This window comes from Eublepharis macularius, chromosome 2 (assembly GCF_028583425.1).
Source record: "Eublepharis macularius isolate TG4126 chromosome 2, MPM_Emac_v1.0, whole genome shotgun sequence".
NCBI lineage: Eukaryota > Metazoa > Chordata > Lepidosauria > Squamata > Eublepharidae > Eublepharis > Eublepharis macularius.
In genome coordinates this window covers 11473787-11496623 of record NC_072791.1, presented here as the reverse complement: position 1 = coordinate 11496623, position 22837 = coordinate 11473787, and the positions used below count along the sequence as shown (strand labels likewise).

Below are 22837 nucleotides of genomic sequence, written 5' to 3'. Positions count from 1 at the left end.
GGTGGGACCTATGCTGTCTATTTAAATTATCCACGCTGTTCTTTGTTTCTAGGTTGAGGAGCAGCTGGAAAGTGCTATGAAATCCCAGAAAAAGCTCAGAAATGAAAACAGTCTTCTCAGGGCCCAGTATGAGTCGATGTTCGAGGAAGAAAGACGCTTTAGTGAACGAAGAGACCAGTTTGCAAAACAGTATGTTAACATTTCAATTTTGCCCTCAGTTTAATGCTACAAAAATTACAGTGTTGTCGTATTGTGATGCTTGTGAAGTAAAGCCCATGGTCTAAACTACAATGTGGAACAGAAGAAAATCTATCATGGAGTTCAAGAAGTTACATTGCACTGTATGTTGTCAATCTAAAGCCAGGGATTGAGGATATTAAAAGTACCTGCCTATGCAGGTCATGTCAGGAAATTCCTTATGGAATTAATATATTTAGGACACTTGCTACTTGGAAGTAGCGAGTGTCCTAAAAACGTCAGCAGCAAGCCAAATGGAGGTATGCAGCGACAGCATCCACAGGCCCTGTCCCCACACTGCTCCGTTTCCCCACCCTCTCGTTCCCCATCCTTTTGGGGGCAAAAACACTTGCTTGATGAAAATCCCCCTGCCATGGTTTGGTAATCTCCCCTCCCCTCAACAGCTGAGCTGTAGCTCATTTGTTAAAAGAAAGAAACGCTCTGTAAAAGGGCGGGGGGGGGGGCGGCATGTCAGAACTTAGAGCTGTCATCTTGAAGATGGTGCTAAGCTCCGCCCCCTCCATGGGCTGGCTGTGGGCAGAGCTTCTACGTGGAGACTCCACCTGCAGCTGGCACGCCCTTTCCCTTTTAAATTGGAGCAAAGAATATTTTTCTGTGCTCCAGCTGGAAAAGGGGAAATCATTGGGAGCCATGCTCGGAAAGAGCACAGTGACATATGTAAGCTCCCCAGTAAAGAAGAGGCATTCTGTGTTTCACCTGGGTAAAAATCCCTGTATGGAAGTGTCCTTGGTTTCAAAGTGATTAAACGAGACTGGTGGTGAAGAGTGCCCTCCAGTCAGAGCTGACTTACGACCATAGATCCAGAGGAGTTAGCCCGGCTGTTAGTCTGTTGTTGCAAAACAGTAAAGAGTCCAGGAGCACCTTTAAGACTAACCAACTTTATTGTAGCATAAGCTTTCGAGTACCACAGTTCTCTCGCATCTGACGAAGAGTACTGTGGTTCTCGAAAGCTTATTCTACAATAAAGTTGATTAGTCTTAAAGGTGCTACTGGACTCCTGACTTACGGCAATCCCTGGTGGGGTTTTCATGGCACGAGAGTATCAGAGGTGGCTTGCCATTGTCTGTCTCTGCAACCCTGGTCTTTGTTGGAAGTCTCCCATTAAATTACTAACCAAGGCCGACCCTGCTTAGCTTCTAAGATCAGATGCGATCAGGGTCACCTGGGCTATCCAGGTCAGGGCAAACAGGAATCTATGGTGCCTTAAAGATTAACAACATTTGCCCCAGCTTGACTGTGATCCAAGCAACATTTCTATAAAACAGAAGAAAATCTTATTCAGGAGGGCTTTCTACTTTCAGGAGGGAGCCAGTTTGGTGTAGTGGTTAAGAGTGCGGGACTCTAACCTGGAGAACTGGGTTTGATTCCCCACTCCTTCACTTGAAGCCAGCTGGGTGACCTTGGGCTAGTCACAGACTCACAGTTCTCTGGAGCTCTCTCAGCCCCACCCACCTCACAGGGTGTTTGTTGTGGTGGGGATAATAATGACATACTTTGTAAACTGTTCTGAATGGGCATTTAGTTGGCCTGAAGGGCAGTATATAAATTGAATGTTGTTGTTGTTGTTGTTATTACTCAGATTATAAGGCTGTGTCATAAGAAATAGCTCAGATAGATGCCTTGGTAAGGGGCAGGAACTATAGACTATGCTATTGGGTTCTGTCTGCTGATGTTGATAGGCTGCTACTGGATAGTTTCCACACTGCTAAAGGATGTCATGTTGATTAGTCACTCTTTGTTTCAGAAAGGGTTCATATCTGTGCTTCAGCTTTATGCTTGTTTGTAAATTTCTGCTACCATACCCTATTGTAATTGGTTATTGATTGCCCTAATTGTATTTTGAATGCCCATACTGTATTTTGCTCAGTAAATGCCCTAGCTTTTGATTATATTGTATTCATTTGCACTGTGTAATCTGCCTTGGGTCTCATTGATTAAGGCAGACTATAAAAAATAAATAAGAATAAATAAGAATATGTTTGTAACAGAGAGAGTCAGCACCTCATCATACCATAATTCTTCAAAGTTTGAGGGGGCGAGAGACAAAGGAAATGTGCCAGATGTTAAAGGGGGAAAAAAATTATTGGAACCCCCTGATCCTCTTGGTGGGATCCATGAAAATCTACCCTGGGCATCCAATTTACATGAAATAACAAGGGGCATCTCTGCACCATTATAACATCTACACTACTTTATCCAATCATGTGCCAAGGAAGCACTTCTGAAGCAAAACATGTTCCCTTCTCTTCTCCCATGATGGCAATTAGAAACAGCTTGTATGTCTACATATTTTATTTATTTATTTATTTTATTTTATTTCAAATGTCTATTCTGTCCTCCCCGTGAGTGGGCTCAGGGCGGATAACAACATATTAAAATACAATAAAAATTCATCTACATTAAAACAGAAGTGTATTTCTATTAATACACGTTTAAAACAGGATGGTGGACAGCCTTCACAGGGAGGGTTAAGATTTTATACACCCCTTTTTTCAGGCCGGCGGAGGCTCAGCCTCAGCCATATGCCTGGCGGAACAACTCTGTCTTGCAGGCCCGGCGGAAGGATAGCAGACAAAGCGTTCCACCAGCTGGGAGCCAGGACCGAAAAGGCCCTGGCTCTAATTGAGGCTAGGCGGGCCTCCTCGGGGCCAGGGACCACCAACAGCTGTTTGTCCCCTGATCCGAGTGTCCTCCGGGGAATATATGGGGAGAGACAGTCCCGTAGATACGCTGGTCCCAGTCTGCACAGGGCCTTATAGGTCAATACCAGAACCTGGAATCTGATCCGGTACTCCACTGGCAACCAATGGAGCTCGCGTAGGATCGGTGTTATGTGCACTTTATTTGGCACTTTCGTAATAACATGCACCGCTGCATTTTGTACCAGCTGTATATAGACTGATCTTACTAAACATACATAGCTTTTAATCTGTTTTCTGTGGCCACCAATCAGGTAGATGCCAGAACCATTCTTTGGGACTTGAGCAGAATTGTTCTTTGTGGCACTCAGATATGAGAATATTTATCAGCTGAGCATCTACCATATATAGAAAGAAGATCTTTTTGAAACCTGTAGGATGTAGTGGAGTTTTTTGCCATTAGAAGTGGTGTTCAGAAGAACCATTTCCTTATATAAGCAAACTGAAATTCTAGCAATTGGGTTTGGGAGCTGAGCACAGATTAATTTTTTTTAAGGATATGGGTTCCTTTTACATGATAAAGTGTTGAATTCCTATTTCTCCCCCTCTTGATAGATTTGAAAGATTATCTAATGAAGTCACTGAAAAACTCGACCGCGTGACAAAGCGCTTGGTGGAAATACAAAGTTTGGGAGAGGAGGAGGAAAATATGCAAGATGTATTGGAGTAGGTTACGTTTTGATTGCTGTAGCATTGCAAAAAGACCTTGCTGAAGAGTTTCTTTAATGAAGGTAGTGAGAGTGAGAAATTGGACAGTGGAAGAGCATGATGCATCTGGAAAGCTTGCTGTGAGGGAAAAAAACCCAAAAGACCATCTTTGAACCTGTTTATCTTTCTTTTTTTAAAAAAAAATCTCAATTTCTCTTAGTCTGCATCTTCATTAAAAAATAATACCATGCTTAAAAAGAGATTCATATGGCTACTGCTTTAATATTTATCACAAGAGATGAGCTGAAATTCACAGACGCTCCTTCTTGTTATTAAAAAAAAAACCCAGAGAAATGGCTTTCTTTGAAGTGGAAATGGAGGCATGCCTGACTGCTGAAAACACAAGTTTGTGATTCTTCATTTATAGGGAAATGTAAATTTTCTTTCCCCTGTTTTACAGGGAGAGAAAGTAAACACCCAGATAACATGGGTTTTCTGTCACATATGGCTACAGTTTGGTTCAGTTGTATATTCTAATGCTGGGCTCTGAGACGCCTGTAACAGCTGAAGTATTCATTCATGATACCCACAGCAAACTGTCAGTTGCCCAGTGTATTTTAAAAAGCCTCCATTTGCCTGGATTCTGAGGAGGGATATGGACCACGATGGAACTGGAGTGTGCAGCAAGCCTGCCTCAGCCCTCTTTGGGTTTCTTTCCCTTTACACCTGTGACTAGCCGATGAGCAGATGAAAGAGACTCAACCCCTGCTGGACTCTAGGGGGGATTTATTTTGCCTGAGGGAAACTCAGCCTTAAGAGCTTTGGAGGCCTTCTTCTCTGGTAGCTGCCATCACCTCCCGAGTCATGCCCTCTCACTGGTTTAATTTATTTTTTTATTTAATTCAATTTATATTCCGCCCTCCCCGCATCAACAGGCTCGGGGCGGATTACGACCGGTATAATAATTTAAAAACAAATAACTTTAAAACTGATGCCAGGAGAAACATCAAGCAGTTGATTGGTGATGTGGGCAAGGCAAGGCTTGCGAGTAACAATCGATGCCGTCTTTTTATTCCTTAAATAACGCAAAGTTTGATTTCACTAACAACATCTCTTGAAGGTACACAGACTACAGAATTAGGGTTCAAGTTCTAAGGATTACAGCAAAACAGATTTCTAACCTAAGTTGGAAACTACAGATACCTGGCATTTCCTCTCCTGCACCCCCACACCCTCATAGCGGGCTGGATCAAATGGGGGTATGTGTAGAGGAAGCTCCCCAACTCTCACTCACAGAGAGAGAGAGAGAGAGAGAAAACGAACAGCTCCTTTTCAGTTTCCCCTCCCCAGGTGCTTTGGAGGTGCTGAGCCAACCTGGACGCTGGAAACCTAGTTCCAGGAGCCTGCCGGAACATAGCAGCCAGTGGGCTGAAGTTGCTCAGAGGGATTCATTATTTTCATCCCAGAATGTGAAAACATAGTAATCCATCTGGGTCCTCGCAGTGATTTTTAAACAGCTAAAACCTCCTCTAAAATGGCCCGTAATGTGCAGTTTGGTTCTGTAGCTGCTCGATGTTGGGGAGGACAGCTGGAACTTCTGGGATTGCATCTACAGCAATGTCTGCTTCCAGCCTTAGGTCCAAACCAGACGTTATGCCTGTCACGAGTTGGGTTGGGGTTCCCTGCGGACCTAGCTTTGGGGTTCCGAACACCGCCTAGGAACGTGCTGGGTGATTTTGGAGGCAGTGCCTGGGAAGGGTGGAGTTTGGGGAGAATGTGAAAAGAGATGGTATTAACAATGCCACGTTCCTTATTTCAGGACTGCAGAGAGTTCATATTTGAGAGCAATAGAATCACTGGAGTTAACGTTACAGAGTGAAGCTGAAAGGAGGTAAAATCATTGGGAATGAAGGCAGCTTGTGCCATATTCATTGCTGTTTGCAAATTAAGCCAACGTACAATTCATCATATCCTGTGTTGCCAAACAGGCACCGTTGCCTAGATTTGTACATTGAGTTTCCTTTTCCTCATCTGTACAATCAGATAAAAACCCCTGGCTGTGATCTAGAAAACTTGGATGAATGTAGTAGAGGATGCTCAATTCAAGCGTTTATTTTCCTTATACCTTAGTTCAGAGGCAGGTGGAGCAAAAAAAAAAAAATCTCCAGTAAGCTTCAGGACACACACAAAGGAGTTGCTGATGGCAGGAGCAGTGTCTGTTGCTTAAAGAGTGTCAGCTTTTGATTAACACAGATCTCTTCGTCCGCTGATTGGAAAGGCAATTAAAAGTTTTCTCTCTTTTTCCTGAAGGGAAAATTCAGCATAGCGCTTTAGATCATTCAGTGCACTTTGCACGTGTAAATCTCTGTAATCCTGCAAACTAGGACAGCAGTATGTTTTTATCATTGCACTGCAGATGAGGAACTGAATCGGAGAGAACAATGCCTCAAACTTGCTACATAGATCATAGCAGAGGCAGAATTTGAGCTGAAATATTCTGGGTCTCAGAGCTCAGTCCCTTACTGTATATGCTACCCTGATATTCTTGATAAAAACAGCAACAACAACAACCATTAAGCAGTGAGAATTTAAAGGTGCAACGATTTATGAGTTTTAAACGACCTAATCTGTTATAGATTATTTTGGTTTCTGGTTGCATTTTTCCCCCTCTGGGCCCAACACAATCATCTCTTCTTTGTAACATATACTGTGACCCCTTTGGTTGTCTTCATTTAGGGGAACGTGGCCTTATAACAAACTTGATATTCCTAAATAAATCTGGCTAGTATTAGCAGCCTTGTGGAACTACAGGGATACGATTGCACCTGGAACCCTGAGTCCAATGTAAGGTGGAAATGTTCCCTTTTTGTGTGTGTGTGTATTGGGGGTGGGTGGGAGAGTACCATGAGCTGGCTGTTGGATGGCTCATGTCTTGAGTGATCCCATCATTCTATTAAGCTGCAAATGGGAACTGGATGCATTTGGGGAAGACAACATGAGCAGATAGGACATGGAAATGATCGAGTGAAAAGTCCACAATACATGTTTTTCTGGGCATGTCCTTGGGTTGGGTCAATAGGTACAGTGTGAGAGTTTTGTGCTTCCCAGGTACACGCTATCCAGATTCAGATCAGGACCATAGCCCACAAGGAGAGGGGGCTTAAGCCCCCCTCCTCTCTACCTAAAATGGCCCCAGGGAGCTGATATTTGACCCTTTGGGGAATCTAAACTGGCAAAAACATACTTGAGAAACATAACTAAGGATTCTCTCTTAAAAAAAAAAAAAGGATTCTCTCTTTGTAAAAACTGTTCCAAGTTCGAACCTAATTTTTACAGTGCATTTCCTAGCATAAGAGATTTGATTTTCTGTCAGCCATGATTAATGGCTACCAGAAACCACTGTGATTTAATGCTAACCTGGAAGTGGGATGTCTCCAGGCATTATGAACTGGGGCCATCAGATGTGAATATGACTGAATTTCCTCCAGGTTTTCCCGAGGTCCTTTTCTGTGTAAAAAGGGAAGGCCGGGGCACAAGCATATCTTGCTGGCTTTTGACATGTTCTGTACTAGCTGAACACTTTGCGCTATGTGATGGAATACGTGTGCGTTTGCCTCCTTGATTGCTAGCAAAATGCTCCTGGATCAACTGAATGAAATTTCAGAAAGATACAAGAAACTGCAGATCGACCACGAGGAATTCATGAGGCGCACAGAGGAAGAGACTGAAGCCTGTCAAAGGCTGTATGCGGAGCTGTTGAAGCAGGTATGGTTCTCACTAGACGACTTAACTGAAGTTTATTGCCATGGGCACACAAACCTTCTACAGGGGAAAGCTGCGGCCTAGCATGGATTTTTATTAGGGTAGTAGATGGTTGGTTTTTTTAATTCACACATGCTCTGCTCACACAGTAAAAAAGGTTTTCATCCTAAGAAGCGAAGAAGGCTATGCTGTTCCTAGTCCTCAGGTTACAGAAGAGGACTGCATAGAATAATGGAGGTAGACTCAGGACCTTTCTTTTTGATCTGGAGTGTACGGTTTGAAGTATATATTGCAGTTCTCAGGGACTTACTTCCTGCTTGCACCGCACCTTCCTCTCCTTCCTCTCTTCTCCATCTTGCCACCGTGAGAGCAAGACATGCTATCCTGCATTTCTTGGCATCCTAGACTAGATAGATAGAACGAAATGATACTTCCTTTCCTTTCCCCAGTGGAGTTCCATGAATAAAGGACTCAGAGTTGCACAATAATTATAACTGGAAATTAGAGCAACGTGAAGGGTGAGATTAGAACCTCTCTCTCTGAAGTGCAATGTTTAAGGGGAAAAAAATAATTTGCATGGAGTTTGCACATAGGTAAGCATGAAATGTGAGTTTTCCCACCTGCCGTTTCAACTAGTACAGGCCATTCTACTACTTCATTCTGTTGAATGTCAGACCAGACCTTAATCAAGTTCCGATATGCAAAGCCAATGTGGTATAATGGTTTAACTGCTGGACTGGGACCTGAGAGACCAGGATCGAACCCCCCCACTCTGCCATGGAAGCTCGCTGGGTGATCTTGGGCCAGTCATATGATCTTAGCCTAACCCACCTCATGTTGTGAGGACAACGTGGAGAAGAGGAGAATGAGGTAAGCTGCTTTGGGTCCCCATTGGGCTAAAGTAAACATACGAAAAATGGGAATGGCTCACCTGGAAGTGGAAGTGACCCTGCAGTCCTCACCCATGTTCCTCTTTTGCTCTTTAAACCTGAGGCCATTATCACCACCACACACACATTCTATGCAATTGGGACAGATTTGCTTTTAAAACTGATCTGCATTCCTGTCGAGGTCCAGGAACGGCAGTAGTGTTCACTCCGTCGCTTTGATTTTCTGTGGCTAGATTGAAGCACTCCAGATAGAATTATCGCAGACTGAAGAGGAGATGAAGACCCTCAGCAATCAGTTTAATGAAAAAGATGCTTTGTTTAAAAAATTTGATGCCAGCATCACAGCAGATCTCAAGAGGCTGGAGGTAAGAGAACCATCGTCTAAAAGATTGCTTTGAAACGTAAGAAGTGTTCTTGGTCCCATTGTGAAAGTAATTGGGTTAGATCCGAGGACGCGTGAATAGAAAAAGAAATTTGCTTTGCGTTGTTCTGCTTGTGGGAGCGATGGCGGAAGGTCTTGTGTGACGTCTCCCACTCTCCTCCTCGTTTTCTCATATATGCGGCACAAGTAAGATCTTGTGCAAGAATCCCCCGCTACCCCATATAGCACCTGAGGGAGCCATTTTGAGAATGAAGAAGCTGCTAGGTTCACTTTCTGAACCCAGCCACCCTCCAGGACAGGTAGTTCAGTTTTCTGCACAAGTGGAAACACAAGTGGAAATATAATAAATTTAACTAAGCACAAGTGGTGGTGACTGTGTTGTTTTTTGGGCATTTCCCCTTGTACAACAGCTCCACATAAAGCAGAAATTTTGCCCTGGAGAGCCAGTTTGGTGTAGTGGTTAAGAGCGGCGGGACTCTAATCTGGAGAGCCGGGTTTGATTCCCCACTCCTCCGCTTGAAGCCAGCTGGGTGACCTTGGGTCAGTCACAGCTCTCCCAGAGCTCTCTCAGCCCCACCCACCTCACAGGGTGATTGTTATGAGGACAATAATGACATATTGTCGAAGGCTTTCACGGCCGGAGAACGATGGTTGTTGTGGGTTTTCCGGGCTGTATTGCCGTGGTCTTGGAAGACCACGGCAATACAGCCCGGAAAACCCACAACAACCAATAATGACATACTTTGTAAACCGCTCTTGAGTGGGTGTTAAGTTGTCCTGAAGGGTGGTATATAAATCGAATGTTGTTGTTATTATTAATCTAGAGTCTTGTATCCTACCACTCTGCTCAGCCATGTTAGAGGCCTTCCTCCAGTCTAAGGAGCGTTCCACCAATGGAAGAATCTCTTATGTCGGAGGGAGGTAGAAGGCTCCTTAAGCTGGAAAAAGGCTTCAGACCTGACTAAGAGAAGTGGTAGGAGGCAAGCCGGTGGTGTTCTATGTGGATTTTTAGCAAGCTCAATTACAAAAGCCCAGGGTAGGTAGCTAGCTCTCAAAACTGCCTTTGTTATGTATGGGGCTAACGTAAGTATATCTTACGGTGCCATGTTGAGCCCATGCCTTCCAGTGCATTTGCATCCTAAATGAACAGCGGCTTTCAGAAAGGGTCGACGCCCCTGTTGAGTTCCTATTAATCAAAATCAAACGGAAAGCCTATCCCTGTATTTGTGAGAGTGGAGCTACGGCTCAGTGTTAGAATATCTGCTTGGCATGCAGAAAGTCCAAGGCTCGTTCCTGGCATCTTCCCTGAAGAGCTGGTGCCAGCCACAGGAGATAGTACCGATCTTGGGTCTGACTCAGTATAAGGCAGCTTCATGTGTTGTTGTTGATGGTGATGATGATGATGATGATGATGAAGCTGAAAGAAGAGATTCAGCTCAATGGCAGGAGGAAATGCTTAATGGCAGCCAGCGCCAGCACTACAAAGAGGACAGGTGAGGCTTTGGGTGGAGGATTTGAGGGGGGATTGGCAGCCTCCGCTTCTTGCGCTACCCCCTTCCTCACCTCTATCGCCTCTGCTGCCTCCACCTCCATCTGCTCCTCAACCCCAGAACTTCAGCACCTCACTCTCCTTTGTTTCTTGCTCCCCAGGTGACTTGAAACATAAGGTGGTGAGCCACACTTGCCCAGTAGGGCTTCTTGCGTGCAAAGTCTTGTTGGGCACACACAGCTTGCAGGCCCAGGGGGAAGAAAGAGGGAAGCAGCTCTAGCTCCTGGACGGGGATGAGAAGAGGCAGGGGACCTGGGATGGCACCCCTTGACAAGCCCACCAGAGATGGCAATCAAACAGAAAGCCTGTGTGGGCATATAATTAGACACACGGCTCCAGCCCATTTATGTTTGATGCTCTGCTTGACTTGAATGTTCCCAGTCCAAATACATTGGAGTGAGCGTCCATTCAAAGGGCCAGAATGGGGTTTTATAGATGACTAGGAAGCTCATCACCTGTTTCATTCCTGCCCGTGACTCTCCTCCGTTTCCTCTGAAGGATCAATATAACACCAAGCTGGAACTTTTACAAAAACGGGAGGAGAAGCTCAGCGTGAGTCTCCCAGTCTCGGAGAAACTGCAGATGGAGCTACGGGAAACCACCACCACCTTCGAAGGCCAGAAAGACTTGTTTACAGGTATGCCTTCAATCCGTCACAAGGGCCTGCAGGAGAGCATTCCGCTGCCGAACTGAATGTGGGTGGGAGAGTGGGAAATGCGGGGCAAGGCGGAAAAAGCCATTCGCATGATCATATTTCTCCTCCCACCCCACCGTGCCCTGTGATGTCCTGCGTGGGTGGTGCATAGAGTCAGGAAATTCCGGAAAATTTGGAGGCGCTGCCTGGGAAGGGGGAAATTCAGGGAGGGAAGGGGCCCCAGTGGGGCAAAATACCATAGAGTACACTCTCCAATGGAGCCATTTTTTTCCAGGGAAAACTGATCTCTGTCCTCTGGAGATCAGCTGTAATTCTAGGAGGATTCCAGCCCCCCCGCCCCGCCCCGAAGCTGGCAACTCTAGTGATGTAACAGAGGTGTGCATTTATTTTGAAACTTAGTATACCACTTACAGTAACTGGCTTCTCAAAGCAGCTTACAGCATCTTAGAAAATGCAGAATACTGTAAATAGCCAAAGAAACCATAAAAACAGTCAATTAAAATGAATCCACTAAAAAAAAGTTTCTACCAGCAGACCAAGCGGCAAAAGCTAATGTCTGTGTAGATTTTAACTGTTACAGAACTTCCTCCTTTTACCTTTCGTCCATATAGCCTGTCTGCAGCGCCCCCTACCTCCCCCAGCTCCATTTGGAACAGGTGCTGGTCAAACTAAATAAAGGATAAATTGGAAATAAATCATTTTGAGCCCTAGCTCATTCTGAGTTCGGGGCGTGGTCGCACTCCCTTTCCCTTGTGTATGACGGGCACGGACAGGGGGAAGGGTGCACCATTTGGAATGCTGAAATCCATGTTGGTACTGAGATGTATTTTATTGGTTTTATTTACTGTAATTTATTGATGATTGTAACCCACCCTGAGCCTGCTGGCAGGGAGGGCGTGCTAAAAATCCAATCAATCAGTCAGTCAGTCAATCAATGTCATTGGGAGCACAGTGGGAAATAGAGACTTCTTGCTACAAATCCCCTCTCCAGTCCCTTCCCAAAACTTACCTGACCATTGAGAAAGCTCACAGTGGGGCCTCCTCCCATAGTCGCTAGAAGTCGGGGTGCACTTGACTAATGGAAGGCCCTTTAAAGTTTAAAGGGCCAACATGTCACAGAATAGGTGAGAGGTGTATTTCCTCTCTCTGTCTCAGCTCTTGCTGTCCTGCTGCCTCAGAGTTGGGAAGGAGGGTGTTTTGAAACATTACAATTTTAATTTCCTTCAAAAAATGCAAGATTACCGTTTGGACTAAACCGGGTGTAGGTAAAGGTAAAGGTGACCCGTGCAAGGACTGAGTCATTACTGACCCATAGGGGGATGCCGCACCATGAAGTTTTCTTGGCAGAATTTTTATGGGGTGGTTTGCCATTGCCTTCCCCCGTCATCTACACTTTACCCCCAGGAAACTGGGTACTCATTTTACTGACCTCGGAAGGATGGAAGGCTGAGTCAACCTTGAGCCGGCTACCTGAACCCAGCTTCTGCCGGGATCAAAATCAGGTCGTGTATTTTGCAGTGTTCTGCACAGCCGGAGTCTCTGAGCTGACTTGGAGAGAAGATCTATGCTGAGTGCATTACAGTAGTCTAGTCTCAGTGTTAACGTGTCATGTACCCAGGTGGCCAGATCAGTTGTGTCATGGTAAGGGGCTACCTTGTGTGTTAGAAGATAGTTGGGAGAAGGCATTTTTTGCAGCTGAATTAACTTGCTTCTCTAGCAGATCCAGTATAACTCCTGGGCTCTTGACTGAGTCAGTGAGGGCCAATTGAATCCCATTGAAAGTGGAGACAACAATGCCCTTCAAGATTTCCATCTTCCTGACTAGCATCACTTCTGTCTGGTCTGGGTTCAGTTTCAGTTTGCTCAGTTTCAGCCATCAGACCATTGCTGTTAGACGGTGGCTTAAGACTTTTACTGCATCACCAGGAGATTTGGATAATGAGATACAGAACTGGGTGTCAACCGCATATTGATGAGGTTGAATAACGTGTAGAGTCAGGGGGCCGTTATCTCCTAGTAGTTTATTTGGTGATCTGACTTTTAAGTCCTGCTGTTCTGATGTTTACATACTGCTTGTGTATCATGGAATTAAACTACTCATTTGCTGAAAGAAAGGGAAAAAAGAAAAACGCTTAAGGAAGCAATCCTCTCTATGGACAGCCAAGATCTAGACGGGCAGTATCATTAACCAGACAGCTACAGAAAACCGTCTGGGCTAAAGCTAGTTTCAAGCCAGAGGGATGTGATGGTGCGTTAGAATGCGTGTTGTGTCTTGCGCTCCCCGAGAAGCCACAGCCAGGAGCCTCTCACTGGGCCGTTCACCTGGCCCATTGTGTCAAGTAGTGCATCTGACGCTTTTTCTTTCTTCTCGAGCAGGACTGAAAGAGGAAGAGCTCACTCTGGCCAAGTCCACAGCACGCTCTGTAAAGGAGGTTGATAGGCTCAGAAGGCTAAAGGTAATCCTCCTTCGCACCAGGTACCCTCTGCTGTGAACATCATGCTTCCTAGCAGTGAGCCAGTTCCCCTATCGCCCCGCCCCTGCCCCGCACACACAATTCCTAGCTTGAACTTGCTCAACTTGCTGGTCCTAGTCAGGAAAGTTCTCTTCTGTGCCCTTCCAGGGACCCGAGAGCATTAGGTGATCTCCACCTTAGTCCTCTGCATCTGTTGCAAGAGATGGGGGGAAAAGAATCGGCTGTTAGGAAAATGGCGGCTGCTTCAGATGAGAGAACAAGGAGGTCAGCTGGACTCCTTTTTGTCTTTAGTTGAGTCCTTGCTCCAAGTAGCACAGGCTTTGGTCCCTGGTTTGGCCTTCTCCTCCCTTTCTTATCCTAGTGAGGGAGGGCAGGCCAAGAGGGAGGCTTTTTTCAGGGGAAAGTGGGGGAACAGAGTTCCGGCACCTCTTGAAAATACTAGGCAATAGTGCTTGAAAATAATACAATTTCAAAGAATCCTGTGTTTTTCTTCCCCATTTCCCTCTTGAGAGTTCCGCCACCTCTTTTCCCAGGAAAAAAACCCTGCTTGGTTTTAACTGGATTATGCCAGTTAGGCATATATCCATTTTTTAAATTTGGTATATGGATACTGAATCGCACAGCCCCAGTTTGCACACACACCCGCAGCACCTTTTCCCTTCCGTCAGCCCTTTGTAGCTGCCGTGCCACCAGATGTCTTTTTGAAGTTTAAAAAAAATCAGTAATTGCTATAGTGCTATCAATTTTTTTAAAACTGTCAAAAAGCCCTCCAGTGGCACGGTGGAGAAAATGCAGGGGAAATAATGGCGAATGGAGGAAGATGGGCAGAAAACTCCCACTTGGATGCTCTGTTGCCAGTGCAGAAGCCTCTGCGTTCACAAGAGCAGTGAATGCCAGATGGGGAATCCTCTCTGTGTGAATGCCCCTGAGGTTGTTGTGAGAATAAACTAGAAGAGGAGAGAACCTTTTTTGCTGCACTATGCTTCTTGGAGGGAGGGATGAAAATGTAATGGAAACCTCTGTTCAGGATGTTGGCAGTGGTGGCCAGGCAGGATGGGATTTCAATAACTAGAGCTAAAGAATAATGCCATTTATACTAATATGCATGTATAGTTTATGGGCAGAGCCGACCCAGCCAGAGCAAAAAAGTCTGTGTGCCAACCCTTCCGAGGTGCCAGCCTCAGTTATTCTGTACCTTTGGGATCCATTGATACATTACAAAGTCCTTGTGTTTGTTGGGAAGTAACAGTTTGTATTGCACATGCAACGGGAGTTTTATGTCTCCCAAACTGATACCAATTTCCCTTTGTGACCAAAATGAGCAGAGAAAAGCAGCTTTAACCTCCCCAAACCACCCCATGGATCTGTTATTAACTCCTTTGTCAAACTTGTGTGAAGCCACATAAGTAATATGATTTAGCTGCCTGGGATCATTTCCAGTCCTATATTTCTACTTTCCAGGATATGATGAGATTCAAAAGATAAAGGGTCTTGCGTTTTTAATTTGTGTTGGGAATCAAAAACCTTGGGCCAGCCTATCAGAAGGAACACTCAGCAAAATAGCATTTTAGAATTTAGGGATGGTATGGGCTGCTTCAGGCATGCATGTTCATGGCTTGACTGCTCTCTCATCTAATTATTCCACACACTGTCCATCAGCTGAATGAGTAAGTTTCAATTGAAATGCATTTTGAGTTGATATCAGACAACATGGAAGTTCTACAAAGGCAATTCCCTCCCACTCCCCCAACGGCTCACCCAAACTAGATGCTAGAGCCAAAGAATTACCAGTCTATTGTCAAAGGCTTTCACGGCCGGAGAACAATGGTTGTTGTGGGTTTTCCAGGCTGTATTGCCGTGGTCTTGGCATTGTAGTTCCTGACATTTCGCCAGCAGCTGTGACTGGCATCTTCAGAGGTGTAGCACCGAAAGACAGAGATTTCTCAGTGTCAATGTGTGGAGAAGAAATTACCAGTCTGTTTGTGCGAACTGACATTGAGGTTCATACCCTAATGCACATGATGGTAACAGAGAACCAACTCAATCAACAATTTATTTACCCAACAGGGTTATCTCAAGGGTGAAATTCATACCCGCCGGACAGTAGCGTACGGGCAGCTGAACACATTTTCAGAGTCTCTGAAGTTTCTTGAGAGAGACAGCTATGAGATAAACAGGAAGCTCTACATTGTGAATGCAGAGAACGCCCGATTTAGAGAAGTGAGTATTCAATATGTGGGAGACCCTATCTACCCCCACCCCCCAAAAAAGTTAAGTTGCCTGACGGTAGGTAGCGCAGAGCAAAATCTTTAAAAGGCCGAGCCAAAGAAGAGTTTTCAAAACGTTGCCTTGTACTTTAACAGTAGAAATACAAGATGGGATTTTGTACCTTGCTTCTGCCCCCCCATCTCCTCCACTCCCTTTTGTGGACTGCATTTCTCTGGTACTGAGAGCTTCTGTCAACCCAAGCTCCGTGTCTTTCAGTGATCAAGAAGTGCTTAGGGTTAGAACTCTTTCCTCCATTGGGAGCCTTCTTTCTACAGCCAGAGTGCTAGGCAAGCAGCAGGAAAAAACAGGACCCAAAACAGAAGGCACCACAGATTCCAGCATGAGGAAATCAATTTTGAATGCCTTGGAAAATCAGAAAATGTGGAATTGGGTCTCATGGGAGTGGCCAGCTCACTGGAGAAATTGCACTAATAGCAGGCTCTTCCTCGAATGCAAGAAGCTGTTCTGCAAAGTGGAATTTCACTGGGATGAAGGAAATTGCTGCTGTTAGCAGGACAGTGTGCTGGTACCCATTCTCTCTTGAGTTGCCAGTTCGGTTGCCAACAGCCTGGAGGAGAAAAAAGCGTCCGTTTGACTGAGGTTTAATGGGATGTTATTCACATGGTGATGCTTTTGAGGTCCAGGCCATGAAAAGCTTCAGCTGTTCATTTCCACACATTAAGCCTCTGCAAAAGGGACAGTACTTTTTTTGTTTCTCTGTTGACAGCCCCAGTTGCTATGCCTATTTACCACCATAGTCAGGAGGGCCACATGCATGCATCATTCACATGATTCAATCCTGCCTCCATCCTTGCTCTGCACTGTAGTGATATACCAGGGGTGGCCAAACTTGCTTAATGTAAGAGCCACATAGAATAAACGTCAGATGTTTGAGAGCCACAAGACATGATGCATTGAAGTGACTTCAGATGAAGAGGCGCGTTTGGGGGAGTGTCCTGAAAGTGACATCGTAAGAAGGGGTGGGTTTTTGCTGCAGTATGCTGGAAGTGACATAGTTGGAAGGGGTGGAGCTTGGGAAGAGCCATCACCTGACCTTTGACTTGGAAGTGACAACACAAAAGTCACATCACCTCCTTGCTAGGCTTCACCCCCAAAGTCCCTAGGTATTTTCTGAGTCAGACCTAGCAACCCCAACATTTTTATTGAAAATACGAAAGACATGGAAAGAGGGAAGGAAAAGGGAGGGGAAGACATGGAAAGAAAGAAGGAAAGAGAAACTAAATTAAAATAAAATGTATGGCCACAGCTAGCCATACCAGCTGGGTCCTTGGAGGATGGAGGATCTGCTGCAGCATTTGTAAATAGTGTTTGCAAAGGGTAGTGCAGAGAGGCAAGAAGCCATGCTTTTCTGCTATTTCACCACAACTCTGTCAGCAGCCACCATATTTTGTGGTGTGCTCCCTACTGGAATAACTTTGGAAAATGCAGTCATTGTGCATGCCTTAAATTATTGGGAATGCCGGTTTCCTTGGTCCATAGTACATAAAAGCCTTGAGATGGGAGAAAGCCACACTGGACAGCGAGTGGAGAGCACCACAGAGCAGTCTTCTCCATGAGCGGCAGCCTTCCTGTGTATCTTTCTAGCTTTGTTACAGTTTTGGAGCATATCAAGCTCTAAGACTGGATATAGTTAGTGCACTTTTAAAAGCATTGCTCAGAACTAGAGATGGGCACGGAATGAACCACAGAACAAAATTCCGTACGGAATGCCTGGTTCGTTTGCACCGAAACACGCGTTCCGTGGGAATGCGTGTTTATGGAACAAACGCATTTTTCCAGCTGTTCCGTGGCCAGGTTCAGAGTTTCACAGACCCCGCGCCAGTTTCAGCCCATTGGCTGAACCCAGCATGGGGTCTGTGAAACTGACAGCCCCTGCACAGGAGAAACGGGCTGTCTGTTTCACAGACTCCGCGCTGGAACCGGCGCGGGGTCTGTGAAATGACAACTTCTTTCTCCTGCTCTGGCCCAGGCAGCAGAAGAAAGGGGCTGTTTCAAACGCCCTACACCGGCTTCAGCAGCTGGTGCGGGGCAGTTGAAATGCCACGGAACAATGAACCATAAACTGGGAAAAGGTTGGAAGTTCATGGTTCGAGCTTCTGTGGAATGCTATGAACCACGAATCATGTGGTTCGTTGTTTTTGGTTTGTGCCCATCTCTACTCAGAACTTGGGGAATAAAATAGAACTTTGGGAACAGCAAAAAAACCAACCAAACTGGGGCACAATTTACCTCTTTTGGATGCAGGAAACAGTTGATTTAGGACTGGGATGCACGGTCCCCAGCACAGCATTTAATACTTTCTACCGGAGGCCTGTGCATGTCACCTTCCTTTCTTGGAGCACAAGCCAGGGAGAGACAGTATTGTGCAGTGGTTAGTGTCAGACTGCAACTTGGGTTCAAATCCTTACTTGACCATGAAGCTAACTGGATGGCTTTAGGCCACTCTCTCTCACACAGCCTCACCTACCTCATAAGGTTGGTTGTGAGGAAGAATGGAGCGGATGTATGCCATCCTGAGCTCCTTGAAAGGAGGGCATAATCAAACATTTCAGGCTTCTTCCCAAGGAAGGAGTCCAGGAGTCCTGGGTGCAGATGGTATGAATGGGACTCCCATTTGCAGCAGGCATAACTCATCAGAAAATAAAGCTGGGAGTCTCAAAATTAGCCACCTGCTTCCAGAGCATCATGGGAGTTGTAGTGTTAAAAAATGAAGGGAATCGGCACATGATCTAGAAATCCTTCCTCAACCCCTGTGCTCTTTGCAATGGAAGCTGACATTCTCCATTTGTGGCAAGGATAACTCATCAGAAAATAAAGCTAGGCATTTAAAAATTGGGCCACCAACTTCAGGATGACGATGGGAGCTGCAGTGCCAACAAGGAATCCGAATATCTTGGCCTAGATTATCTCCAGAACCTCCCACACCATGCTCTTTGCTGTGAAAGCTGTGGTTGTCGGTTTGTGCCAGGAATAGCTCATCAGACAATAAAGTTAGGAGGCTCAGAATTCGCCACCAGCCAGTGATGGAAGTTGCAGTGCCAAAAATGAAAGGAATCGGATCATCTAGGCCCAGACTGGCTCCAGAACTTTCCTTGCTTATTTGCAGTGGAAGCACTTACCTCACAGGGTTGTCAGGATAAAATGGAGAAAAGGACAGTGTAAGCTGCTTTGGGTCCCTATTGGGGAGAAAGGTAGGGGTATGGGATTTGTTATAAACCTAATTTCAGCTGTAGTTTGAAAAAGATTGCTTTTGCTTCATCAGGTATTGCTGCCACTCTTGGCAGGAGGCAGATCTCATTCAGTATTCACCTGCTGTTAAATATTGTGTGTGTTGGGAGCTACAGAGCTGACAAGTGGAGCAAGCAGGGGCAGGCCCCTAGTTGAAAATAATGGGCAGCATGCGCACGGCTGAAGGATTGCCAAGATAGGGAAAAGCGAAACGAGAGCTTCATTGAGCTCTGTGCTGGTGCTCTTCCAGAAGTGCAGCTGTATCCATGGATGGTGCTCTTCGTGTGTAATCATTTAATAGCTTGTTCTGGAGGATGCAGAGTCATCGGGACAGTTCGTTCTCGAGTGGATCAGGAAATACAAGCGCCTCTTTCAGATGTGCCAGGTGCTGACACCAACGGCTGGCATGGTAGTGTTTTTTTGCTTCCCACTACAGGCCATCGCTCATCTGAGAGCAGAAATTTCCACTCTGGACAGCGAGGCAGAAGCCTATCGATCAAAACGACAGGAAGTCCAGAAGGAAGTGATAGCCCTTCACGGTAAGCAAGAAGGGGCATGATGCTGGCAGTTGCAGAACGGGGGTGCAGTGGGGGAATAAACAACTGAACATGAACGGGGGGGGGGGCAGGGGGAACAGCAATATGGGTAGAAGCTTCACTTGCAGGGCTGGCCTTTCAGGCTGTGGCAGCATGGCTACTTTCTCCCGCAAGATTCTCTGGGTAGTGTAGTCTTCCAAAGAACAACTGCTTGATGTGATTCTCTGCCGGGGGAAGAGCGAAGGGAGGGATTCTCTCTCTTGCAAAAAGTTTCGGCTCGGGTTTTCCTTCGGGAGTTTGTGGGCAGGGGGTATGATAGGAGTTAGGAAATCCAGGGCTGCTTTTTGCGAGAAAGAGAATCCGTTATGTGATTCTCCACTGGGGAAAAGACTGGTTGGGGGGAGGGGGTTTCCCTTCTCTCTCTCATATATATATATATATATATATATATATATAAAATTTAAATATGAACATTTTAATATTGCTTTGAATTTGCAATCTATTTTCAAGCAACATGTAAAATGCCTGAATTTCTTTTAGATCTTTTTGACAAGAGGTGGTCAGAGGATAAGCAACTTTCGCAGGTATGTTTCCGCAGTGCGGCACAAAGAAGCTTGGGGGCATTTGAATACTTACAAGGAGAGTCCGCTAGGAGCTGTTGCTATGCAAATCCCATTGAAGCAGTTGGGTCTTAGGGCAAAGCGTCCCATTTGGAAAAGTAGGCTAGAGTACTTCAGGAGGTGACAAGAGCTGGTAACTTTTGTAAATGGTATAAAGTGGCAGTAGAATTTAGACAAGAAGTAGGTAGTTAAAGCAACTTGGAGAAGAGGAGCAGTTGGTTCTCAGAACTGATGGTAAAGTTGGTGTTTGACCACTGACCACCTGATTCAGTAGTATTTACCCAATCCATTAAGATCACCTTTAACACCCTGCTTTGGGTTCCCCCATCATCTGATTCTAGATGAGTAGCAACCCGAGAAAGGGCCGGCACCAGAATTGGAGATTTGTCTGTCCCCACCCCCCCTTGCTCGTTTTCTTCCACCAACATGTGAAGACTTTTCTTTTTTGTATGGCAAACCCTTACCGACTCTCCTTCTTGTTGGTTTTTCATTGTCTGCTTCATATATACGTATCGGTTTTTAGAGTTTATTTTAAATCTTTTAACTGGTCAGTGCAAGGGCCCTAATTGGGTAGAAAGGCAGCATACAGAGGTTTTAAATAAATAATCTAGCATGCCTGGCAGAGTGCAGAGCAGATGAGGTGCATGTGTCTGCAAATATGTGATTGGCTTCCTCCAGTTATGTCTTACTAAGAGCCTTGTTAAAATTTAAAAAATAAAATCACAATTTAGTCATCTGGAGATTGTGGCTCTTCCACATGGAGGGGGCACTGTATGAGTAATGTAGTTAGACAAATACTTACTAGCGTAGGAAACTAAACACATCGACTGTGCTTCCACTAAACTTATGAATGAACAGCACTTTTATAAAAAAAGAATACAAATGCAGAAGTGCTTCTTCACACAGCACATAGTTAACTTGCAGAACTCACTGCCACAGGATGTGGTGATGGTGACCAACATGGAAGGGTTTAAAAAGGGGAGTGGACAAATTAATGGAGACAGGACTATCAATGGCTACTAGTCATGATGGATCTACTCCCTTCAGTATCAAAGGCTGCATGCCTGTTTAGATCAGTTGCTGTGGACCACGGGAGGGAGGATGCTATTGCTGTCATCTTGCTTCTGGGCTACCTAAGGGCAGCTGGTTGGCCACTGTGTGAACAGAGTGCTGGACTAGATGGGCCTTTGGTCTGGTCCAGCGTGACTCTTCTTATATTCTTAACCATCACAGGAACAGGCTACTGAACTCTAAAGTGCCACTTTTGGACACTCTTTGCAAAGTTCCTTTCCCCCTTTGGGTTTGTATCTTTCTGTCTGTGTTTGCCCCCTAAGCACGATACATCATGCATCTGACAAAATAGTTGGAGGGCCAAAAGCTTATGTGACAATGAATGCATTTACGGGATCATCAGATTATGTGCGTTTAGTGGCAACTGCGTATCACAGCCACCACGCCAGAATTTCTTATTGGATTACGGAGCAAACAGCGAAATCTGCCACCTGTGCTAAGACTTAGGATTTGGTGCCATATAGGAGAGAGAACAGCATTTCGGACATCCCATGGAAGAATAAAAGACGTGCCATGCTTACCCTTTTCAGCTCTGATAAGACATGTTAGGCAAGCCAGTGAAGGACAAGAATGTGGAAGGGTCTGATGTAATGAATTTAACGTCTTGCCCACACTGAAGGTGAACTTTCTCTCTGTATCCTGTCCCAGCTTTTCCTGAAGAGGGAGCGTAAAATCCTGAAGGCACTGGAAGAGCATGGTGAAAGATTTAAAAATCGAAATGCATTGGTGACCTATGTGGGCAGTGGGTTGCAGCTGAACTATGAGGGGCTGACGTCTTTGTTAAAAAGGCAATCCAGCATGGAGTTAAAGCAGGTAAAGTTTCCTTTGTGGCCCAGCCAAAGTTAACGAGGGTGAATTAGTTCAAGCCCACACAGATATAAACAGATTGAGGCTTTGCTGTCACAGTACATCGCCATGTAGGGCTGTCGTAATCGCTAAAACTACATCCCAGCGCATCAGCAGGTGATCCAGAACTTGTCAGCTCTATAGCGAGGCAAATGGGGATCTCTGCTCAGACAGCAGATTCTGGAGGCAGTAACATTTGCCACGGCTTCATCTTCAGTGTGTTGCCTTCACCACCCTGTGGAGGAGCCAAAGAAGCATCTAAGCCTCGAGAGTGTTTTAAAGATGCCATGGTAAGGAGGAAAGGACCATGAAATGCTTTGGCTCCTCCACATGGTGGTAGTGAGCTAGGGGACATTGGCTTCAGGCACTACCCTTTATTTAAGCCTCCATTGACTGGAACTATCCTGACACCAGGAATACAGGCATGTGTTCTAACAGGTGGTGTGCTTAAGAATGCAATCATGAAATGCTTAAACAATTAATATGAGGATAATGACAGGGGCCCACCATACAGACTACTTTAAAGGGTTACCATGGCAATCCATATGACAGCTTTTTATAAATCCTCTAGAGTCTTCTGCCTCTCCTTGACTGGGGAGCCCAAGGTGGTCAATGAACTGTGAACAAAATAGACAACATCAAATACATTGGGGAGTTCAGCTTTCCTTGGTGCAAAATTTAAATTCTCGGCACAGCATTTTATTCATTTGGTGCATCTTTGCTAAGACAGAGGCTTTGTTCACGTGCTCACACAACTGTTATGTTACTTGCAGGGGAGCTCTCCAACCACATCTTCCACCACTACATAGCCCCTGGAACTTTGGAGAAAAGCAACACGGCTATTAGGGCAGAGGGAAGCCCGGTGTTTCTGCTACTGTTCTGTCAAATCTCTTACCTGAAAAGGAAGGAATCTGGGAGGGCTGTGAATTA

General features: G+C 45.4%; 1 protein-coding gene across 1 annotated transcript; it reads left to right on the top strand.

Moving 5' to 3' along the window:
* The first annotated feature begins 81 nt into the window (after nucleotides 1-81).
* LOC129323340 (myosin-4-like) lies at nucleotides 82-22792 on the top strand. The gene is made up of 12 exons (XM_054969865.1): nucleotides 82-189; nucleotides 3513-3623; nucleotides 5425-5496; nucleotides 7235-7370; nucleotides 8491-8622; nucleotides 10687-10825; nucleotides 13220-13299; nucleotides 15385-15537; nucleotides 19271-19373; nucleotides 19911-19954; nucleotides 21710-21874; nucleotides 22681-22792. Exons 1-12 carry the CDS (start codon nucleotides 137-139, stop codon nucleotides 22714-22716), a joined length of 1224 nt encoding a protein of 407 aa, XP_054825840.1. The 5' UTR covers nucleotides 82-136; the 3' UTR covers nucleotides 22717-22792.
* The last annotated feature ends 45 nt before the right edge of the window (nucleotides 22793-22837 follow it).